General features: G+C 37.2%; 1 protein-coding gene across 11 annotated transcripts in view; it reads left to right on the plus strand.

Annotated features, from left to right (window-relative positions):
- The window catches only part of DZIP3 (DAZ interacting zinc finger protein 3), a 144,704-nt gene that overhangs the window by 123,219 nt on the left and 11,583 nt on the right, over nt 1–9,902 (plus strand). For 10 of the 11 annotated variants that reach the window (XM_010838572.1, XM_010838579.1, XM_010838580.1 and 7 more), the window contains 4 exons: nt 964–1,084; nt 1,851–1,994; nt 2,080–2,175; nt 5,775–7,166. In XM_010838572.1, coding sequence (XP_010836874.1) covers nt 964–1,084; nt 1,851–1,994; nt 2,080–2,175; nt 5,775–5,885 — 472 coding nt within the window. In that variant the 3' untranslated portion in view covers nt 5,886–7,166. Of the gene's footprint in view, nt 1–963; nt 1,085–1,850; nt 1,995–2,079; nt 2,176–5,774; nt 7,167–9,902 lie in introns of those variants that run through there. The other variant, XM_010838575.1, reaches the window with a different exon arrangement.

Here is a 9,902-nt window from a genome sequence, read left to right on the forward strand (position 1 = left end):
TGGACAGGGAGGCCTGGCGTGCTGTGATTCATGGGGTCGCAAAGAGTGGGACACGACTGAGCGACTGATCTGATCTGATTGTATCAAATAATTCTAGTTTTCACCAGCATTTTCATTTGAAGGCCAATGCTTTTATTTAACACTATATACTATTATGTTTCGTGGTTATATTATGGTTTTGTAAACATAATGATGATTAGAAAATGAAAATAGAAATTTAATATAGTTGGTAAAACTATAGTTGGTAAATATAGTTGGTAAAAAATGCTTATGGAAAATAAATAGTAAATCAAAGATAGTTTTATAAGGCTGGTGACATGACATTTCATTTGAGAAAAAATATTTTATTATCCTACCCTGTCCTACCAAAATGTGTATGCAGACTTTGGGTCAGTGGGCCATGGGAACTGAAAAATAACATGTCGATTAAAATACTCCTAGGTTTCTTTATTACATAATGTGTCTTTTAGTCTTTGCTCTCCTTTTCTGTTAAATCTTTATTTTCTGTTTATAAATTTTATGAAAGTAGAATTCATAGCACAATGATAGAGAGTGATAGTAACATAATTGAAAAGAAATATTTTAGTCTCTCTCAAGTAAGAGAACATTGAGAAATACAATATAAAGAGGCTCAGTACATAAATAAGTATTTAGATAGCAAATTTCATTTTCACAAGTGAGCTTTTATAAATGGTTAAAATCTCATTAGGGGAAGAAAATAAATACTAAAGTTTATCAATCAGGAACACATTAAGTATCCTTAATGAGCACATTAGCAGGAATTTTCATTCTGGTTTAAGATAAGTGCAGATGGACCCATGATCACGTTTTTAGATCAGAGATCCAAAGGGTCACATCTGTACGGTGGATATTATCCTATGATAGGATTTTATATCTCCTTTGGAGGGCACATCTTCAGGGCAGTAGGAGAATGACCACTACTCTTTCCTTGATCTTTTCCAGAAAGGAGCTTACAGATTTCTTACGGAAATTGAAGGATACTCATGGGAAGTCCTTATCTGGACTGACATTTGATGAAATTGTTCTCAAGATTTCCCAATTTATTGACCCCAAGAGATCTCAGGTAAAAAAAAAAAAAAGCAACTAAACAACAGAAAACTAAAACTATCTCCTGACCCTTATCTTTAGTTAGCTATACTAACTATTTCCATAACATGATCAGGAAATCAATTATAATCATATTAAATCATATATTAACATTAAACAATTAAACTTGACAATGGCGTTGGAAACACCACCTGATCATTCTAGAATAAAACTGAGGCTTTTGAAATTTAGGTTATTTTGGATATTTCATAAAGGAAACTTTTTTTTTTCCTAATTTTCTGCAAAGACTTATTTTAATTACAAAAGCACCTAGAGTTACTTTTGTTTTTACCTGGTTCTTATATTGCCATAATTGCTTCAAGATTTCTCATGAACCTGATTATTAACCTTTCTGTTGTTGTTCAGTCGCTCAATTGTGTCCGACTCTTTGTGACCCCAAGGACTGCAGCACACCAGGCTTCCCTGTCTTTCACTATCTCCCAGAGTTTGCTCAAACTCTTGTCCATTGAGTCGGTGATGCCATCCAACCATCTCATCCTCTGTGTACCCCCTTCTCCTGCCCTCAGTCTTTCCCAGCATCAGGTTTTTTTCTAGTGAGTCAGCTCTTTGCATCAGGCGGCCAAAGTATTAGATCCTCGGCTTCAGCATCAGTCTTTCCAATGAATATTCAGGGTTGATTTCCCCTTTTGCTAAATTCCACTGTAGCCTATTCTATGGTAGTCTGTCAGTTCTTCCTGTCTTTTGCAATTCTAAAAAAATAAGTATGATATTCTTATTTTCAGAGTCAAGGAAAATCAGTGCCAAATGGTAATCGTGTTTCACCTAGCCATACTCCACCACAGGCTAATGCTGCCCAGCCCTCAAAACCAGCCCGGAGGCCCCTTGGTTCACAAGGCTCTGTCACACAGGAAGGAGCCAATCATTTGGTAAGACTGAGACTGTTGATTCTAAATACATTTAAATTTAGGAGAGAGAATGAGCTGAATTTACCCATATGTATGTTTTCCCTAGGATAATGAGGAAGAAGAGCCTTGTGTGATCTGTCATGAGAATCTCTCTCCAGATAACCTCTCAGTTTTGCCTTGTGCGCATAAATTCCATTCTCAGGTAAACTTATCTGTTTAATATTTTACCATTAATCAATTAAGTGAAATTCATGCTACATTTCTTGAAATCATAGACACGTATGATCATCCACTGTGTCATGAATTTCACTGGTTACTCACATAGTGGATAGCGTTTATGTGTTTGCCCATACCTAGCCATGGATTGCATTGTGTTTTCTCAGGTCTTGATATACCTAGCAGGAGAAGGGGACAGTGATGAAATTTAATGGGCAGAGTGGCATTTCCTTTGAACAGATGAACAGAACTGGAAGGAATGTTGATTGATATGACAGTTGACCGTTTAGCAAAGTGACACTTCACCTTGACTTGTTATGAATAGTGTTCTTTCTTCACACCTAATGATGGCCAACTGCTGTTACAACACAGAAGAATTACCTTAACAGTCTGTCCAGGTTTCTGTACTTGCTTTTGAAGATGCTAAGGCTTGAGTTTTTTGTTTTTAATTTATATTGAAGTATAGTTGCTTTACAATGTTGTGTTAATTTCTGTTGTACATCTTTGAATCAGCTATACATATATCCCCTCTTTTCTGGATTTCCTTCCCATTTAGGTCACCACAGAGCACTGAGTAGAGTTCCCTGTGCTATACAGTAGGTTCTCATTAGTTATCTATTTCATACATAGTAATGTATATATTTCAATCCCACTCTCCCAATTCAGCCCACCCTCCCTTCCCCCCTTGGTGTCCATACGTTTGTTCTCTACGTCTGTGTCTCTGTTTCTGCTTTGCAAATAGATTCATATGTACCATTTTTCTAGATTCCACATATATGCATTAATATATGATATTTGTTTTTCTCTTTCTGACTTACTTGACTTGAATGACAGTCTCTGGGTCCATCCATGTGTCTGCAAATAGCACAGTTTCATTCCTTTCTATGGCTGAGAAATATTCCATAGTACGTATGTAACACATCTTCTTTATCCATTCCTCTGTTGATGGACATCAAGGTTGCTTCCATGTCCTGGCTGTTGTAAATAGTGCTGCAATAAGCATTCGGATGCATGTATCTTTTGAAATTATGGTTTTCTCCAGGTATATGCCAGGAATGGAACTGCTGGGTTATATAGTAGTTTTTTTCCTAGTATTTTTAAGAAATCACCATACTATTCTCCATAGTGGCTGTATCAATTTTTATTCCCACCAATAGTGCAAGAGGGTTCCCTTTTCTCCACACCCTCTCCAGCATTTATTGTTTGTAGTTTTTTTGATGTTGACTATTCTGACGGGTGTGAGGTGATAGATACACCATTGTAGTTTTTTTTTTTTTTTCACCATTGTAGTTTTGATTTGCATTTCTCTGATACTTAGTGATGTTGAGCATCTTTTCATGTGCCTCTTGGCCATCTGTATATCTTCTTTGGAGAAATGTCTATTTAAATCTTCCACCCATTTTTTGATTAGGCTGTTTTATTTTTATATTGAGCTACATGAACTGTCTGTACATTGTGCAGATTAATCCCTTGTCAGTTGCTTCATTTGCAAATATTTTCTCCCATTCTGAGTGTTGTCTTTTCATCTTGTTTATAGTTTTCCTTTGATTTTAGAAAAATGTGAGGCTGGCATATCTTTTGTTAATTCTTGGCATTTATAGATTAGCAACATAAATTGACTTGTTGGCAACATAGATTAACTTCTGACATTGTTGCTGTGCAAGTGCTATTGATACACTATTTATGATCCAAGTCTTCTGTTGTGGAAGTGTAACATGACACAAGAAAAGATAATCTTATACAAGAAAGGCTTCTCAGGGAAATGAACAATAGCCACCTTATTCAAGCCATATCTGTAAAACATCATTTCAAAGATAATCTGATACCTGGTACAGAATTATATTTTTTCATCTGCCTTGTTAAGAGATATGCATAGAATGACTAATCCTAAATGATCTCCAGATAGATAGTTCAGTTCAGTAGCTCAGTCGTATCCAACTTTTGGTGACCCCATGGACTGCAGCACACCAGGCCTCCCTGTCCATCACCAGTTCCCTGAGTTTACCCAAACTCATGTCCATTGAGTCGGTGATGCCATCCAGCCATCTCATCCTCTGTTGTCCCCTTCTCCTCCTGCCTTCAATCTTTCCCAGCATCAGGGTCTTTTCCAATGAGTCAGTTCTTCACATCAGGTGACCAAAGTATTGGAGTTTCAGCTTCAACATCAATCCTTCCAATGAACACCCAGGACTAGTTTCCTTTACGATGGACAGGTTGGATCTCCTTGCAGTCCAAGGGACTCTCAAGAGTCTTCTCTAACACCACAGTTCAGAAGCATCAATTCTCTGGCACTCAGCTTTCTTTACACTCCAACTCTCACATCCATATATGACTACTGGAAGAACCATAGCCTTGACTAGATGGACCTTTGTTGGTAAAGTAATGTCTCTGCTTCTTAATATGCTGTCTAGGTTGGTCATAACTTTCCTTCCAAGGAGTAAGCATCTTTTAATTTCATGGCCACAGTCACCATCTGCAGTGATTCTGGAGCCAAAAAAATAAAGTCTCTCACTCTTTCCACTGTTTCCCCATCTATTTCCCATGAAGTGATGGGGCCAGATGCCATGATCTTAGTTTTCTGAATGTTGAGCTTTAAGCCAACTTCTTCAATCTCTTCTTTCACTTTCATCAAGAGGCTCTTTAGTTCTTCTTTGTTTTCGGCCAGAAGAGTGGTGTCATCTGCATATCTGAGGTTATTGATATTTCTCCCAGAAATCTTGATTCCAGCTTGTGCTTCATCCAGCTCAGCATTTCTCATGATGTACTCTGCATACAAGTTAAATAAGCAGGGTGACAATATACACCTTTGACGTACTCCTTTTCCTATTTGGAACCAGTCTGTTGTTCCATGTCCAGTCTGATTTTCCTAAAGATCTATTTAGAAAATAAATGTTTCATAAACTTATTTTATTCTTTGCCATCGCTCATTGAATAGAAAGCAAGTAATTCATTTGGGTTACTGTCTAGGGATAGAGGTAATGGGCCTCATGTCTACTGCCTATTCTTCATACTCTTAATACTCTCTCATCTGGCTAGGCTCTCCACTATTCATTCAGGTAAAATGATTTGTTTTTGGAGAGTCAGTATTCAAGCAAATAACTTAATAGATAGTTCATAGCCAAAGAGAACTACCATTATCACCAAAGAAAGGTAATCTTAAAAGTATACCCATTATCTAAAGATTTTAACTTCAAACACCATAAGTACTTGATACAACATATTTGTGACATTCGTATATTTAGATATGACTTTTTCTAGATTATCAATTAGAATAATAGATAATAAATAGAAAAAAAATATAGGTTTCCTAACATCCTTGTTAGGAAGAAGTGCTAATCTACCTGAAGATTGGGGTTGGAGAAAGGAACTTATTAGAATAAACTGGCTGAAAAGTGTTGTCCTGTTACTAACTATATTGCTCAGCAAACCATGGACAAAGTGCCTTGATGGCAGCAGTTTTCATGGCAATCCACCAAATAAGCCTCTAAGATCCATCAGAAGGGTTAGCAGCCCTGATGTATAGAGTTACACCTGCCTCTGCTAGGCTAAATCTGAGCGACTGACATGAATCTTTTTGCTCCTTAGTGCATTAGACCTTGGCTGATACAACAGGGGACCTGCCCAACCTGCAGACTCCACGTTTTGCTACCAGAAGAATTTCCAGGTCACCCCAGCCGGCACTTGCCCAAGATCTGATTCAGCAGGGTGACTATGCAAAGGAAGTTCAATTTTCAGACTCCAGAATTTAGTTTTCCACTTATTTGAGCTGATAGTATGAGTGATGTGAAGTGGTATGTTCTTCAGTATTATTCAAAATAAGCTAGTTAATCTAATCAAAGCTGCAGCCAAAGAGGAGAGGACAAATCTTCAGGACTGTGAACTGAATTGAAAGGGTTTAAAGAAGAAAAAATTTTGAAAGTTACATTAGATTTGCCCTTATTTTAGTAGATATTTTCTTCCAACTTAAACGTGATTACTGTTACCATATATCTTAGGATGTCTTCTCTTTTCCTTATTCCACTCATCCTTTACTTTCTCTTGAATATGCTACACTTTAATTTCCTGAACTAAATGTAAACAAGAGTAAGAAAATTCCTCAGATTTTAGTGTTCCTTTTAACTTTTAAAATTACTTATAAAATATATGTTATTTATTTATATTTTATCTCTATCTTCCCCATTCTTTCCTATTCTCTAAAATATGTACCTGTGAATAGATTATAAGCTACATGAGGGTGAGGACCAACCACTGATGTCTTGGAGCTGGCTTATATACTGTACTGGTTTGTGAAAGATGATTCTTAGTTTTAGGAATTTTGTGAAACAGTTATTCAAACTATTGTTAGCATGAAATCTGGTATAGTGGGAGTATTTTATACCACAGAAATTGGTGAATGCTATAGATAAGGGCTTTTTTTCCCTTCCCCCCAAGAGCTTGTTATTAAAGATTTACCAGCATACCACTGGGACCGTGCCTGAAGATTCTTACTGTTCTCAATGTCTTGCACAGTAGATAACACCATAAATAGCCCTCCAAATCAGAAATCAGGAAGCAGTAAGAAAATTAGCATGCAAATTAAGTCACTTGCTCATTTGAATAACTTTATTTGTAAACATGCTCTTTGGACCGTAATCATTTATGCTTTGGAGGAATTTTTTTTTCAGCCTTGAAAGTTTCTAATTTCACTTTCTCACGCATGGGTGGTGCCCTGTTTGTGTGTAGTTGTCTCTTATGACAGAGTTGACACCCACTGAGCTAAGTGGCACATTTAAAGCTTGTCACTGAGAACTTTCATTCTTAGAGGTCAAAAATATTATTTTGAAATTAGTACTGTGTAAATGTTGTGTTATACATGTCTCTAGCTACAAAATTATTAATAAAAGAATTCAGTTACCTTGTAAGAGAAATGTTACTTGGTTCGTATTATTTTCCATAAATGAAATTCGTTCTGTGAATAAGTGTTTCCTGACTCAGCAACTGTTTTACCTTTATATTTCACTATAAATGTATCTTGAAGTTATTTTAAATCTCTACTTAAAATTACTATTTCTGAAATTATATGCTGTTTTCTTCTGTAATGAGAATAGACTGGACAATGTGAAAGAAAATACCCCAAAGTGAAGGCAGTCATCTAGATTTGTTAAGTGCCAAAAAAGTCTTAGAATTATACAGTTCAGAACTTACAGGGTCTTTAATAATTATCTCGTCTAACACCTCAAGATCATGGTCATATAGCAGAGACCAAGAGACCAAGAGAAGAGAACAAAAGAGGGAGGGAAGATAAAATACCTATCAAAAGAAATCCAAAACAATTAATAAGATGGCAATAGGAACATATAATTGGTAATTACCTTAAACAAAAATGGATCAAATATTTCAACCAGAAGACACAGATTGGCTGAATGGATACAAAAACAAGACCTATATATATGCTGTCTATAAGAGACCCACTTCAGATCCAAGGACACATACAGACTGAAAGTGAGGGGAGAGTAAAAGATACTCCATGCAAATGGAAATCAGAAGAAAGCTGGAGTAGTAGTACTCATATCAGACAAAATAGACTTTAGAATAAAGACTAACGGAGGAAGAAGGACACTACATAATGATCATGGGATCAATAATCCAAGAAGAAGATATAACAACTATAAATATGTGTGTATCTACCATAGGAGCATGTCAATATAAAAGGCAAATGCTAAAAGCCATCAAGGAGAAATCAATACTAACACAATAATAGTGGGTGACTGTAACACCCCATTTTCATCAATGGACAGATCATCCAGACAGAAAATGAGTAAGGAAACAGACCTTAAAAGATGCATTAGACCAGATGGACTTAACTGATATTTATAGAGCATTCTATCCAAAAGCAGCAGAATATACATCATTCTCAAGTGCACATGGAACACTCTCCAGGAACTAATTGCATACTGGGCCACAACGTGAGCCTTGGTAAATTTAGGAAAATTGAAATTATATCAAGCATCTTTTCTGATCACAAGACTGTGAGATTAGAAGTCAACTACAAGAAAAAACTGTAAAAATCACAAACATATGTGGGCTGAACCATGTGTTGTTAAACCACCAGTGGGTCACTGAAGAAATCAAAAAGGAAATAAAAAAATACCTAGAAACAAATGACAACAAAAAACCCAGTTATCTAAAACCTATGGGATGCAGCAAAAGCAGTTAGTTTTGAGTTTATATTAAATACAGCCTTACCTCAGGAAATAAGAATAATCTTAAAGAACCTAACCTTATTTAGGGCTTCCCTGGTGGCTCAGACAGTAAAGAATCTGCCTGCAATGTGGGAGACCTGGGTTCAATCCCTGGGTTGGGAAGATCCCCTGGAGGAGGGCATGGCAACCCACTGCAATATTCTTGCCTGGAGAATCCCCAGAACAGAGGAGCCTGGTGGGCTACAATCCATGGGGTCGCATAGATTCAGACATGACTGAGCAACTAAAGCACAACATGACCTTATTTTAAAAACCGTGGTGAAAGACTAAATACTTTCCCACTGTGTTCTGGAATGAGGCAAGAATGTCTGCTATCACTGCTTCAATTTAATATTGTATTAAATGGTCTAGCCAGTGAAATTTAAAAAAAAAAATAGAAGTGAAAGACATTCAGCTTGGAAAGGTAAAAGTGAAACCTTTTTAGTACACAGACATAAATATATGAAGAAAACTACCATCTTCGGGGATTGAAACACTTGATACAAGGTCTCAATTCTCCCCAAGTTGATTTATAAATTCAAGACAATCCTAGTTAAAATCCCAACAGACTTTTTTCATAGAAATCTACAAGCTGATTATAAATTTGATTTGGAAATTCTAAGGACTGAAATCGTTTGCCGAGAGAAATATCAATAACCTCGGATATGCAGATGACACTACCCTTATGGCAGAAAGTAAAGAGGAACTAAAAAGTCTCTTGATGAAAGTTCAGTTCAGTTCAGTTGCTCAGTCGTGTCTGACTCTTTGCGACCCTATGAATCACAGCAAACCAGGCCTCCCTGTCCATCACCAACTCCCAGAGTTCACTCAGACTCACGTCCATCGAGTCAGTGATGCCATCCAGCCATCTCATCCTCTGTCGTCCCCTTCTCCTGCCCCCAATCTCTCCCAGCATCAGAGTCTTTTCCAATGAGTCAACTCTTCACATGAGGTGGCCAAAGTACTGGAGTTTCAGCTTTAGCATCATTCCTTCCAAAAAATCCCAGGGCTGATCTCCTTTAGGATGGACTGGTTGGATCTCCTTGCAGTCCAAGGGTCTCTCAAGACTCTTCTCCAACACCACAGTTCAAAAGCATCAATTCTTCGGCGCTCAGCCTTCTTCACAGTCCAACTCTCACATCCATACATGACCACAGGAAAAACCATAGCCTTGACTAGACGGAACTTTGTTGGCAGAGTAATGTCTCTGCTTTTGAATATGCTATCTAGGTTGGTCATAACTTTCCTTCCAAGGAGTAAGCGTCTTTTAATTTCATGGCACAGTCACCATAGGAGAGTGAAAAGTTGGCTTACAGCTCAACATTTAGAAAGATTATGGCATCTTGGTCCCATCACTTCATGGCAAATAGTGATCATGGTCCCATCACTTCATGGCAAATAGATGGGGAAACAGTGGAAACAATGTCAGAGTTTATTTTTGGGGGCTCCAAAATCACTGCAGATGGTGACTGCAGCCATGAAATTAAAAGAC

Source organism: Bison bison, unplaced genomic scaffold (genome assembly GCF_000754665.1).
Source record: "Bison bison bison isolate TAMUID 2011002044 unplaced genomic scaffold, Bison_UMD1.0 scf7180017864098, whole genome shotgun sequence".
Classification (NCBI taxonomy): Eukaryota; Metazoa; Chordata; class Mammalia; order Artiodactyla; family Bovidae; genus Bison; species Bison bison.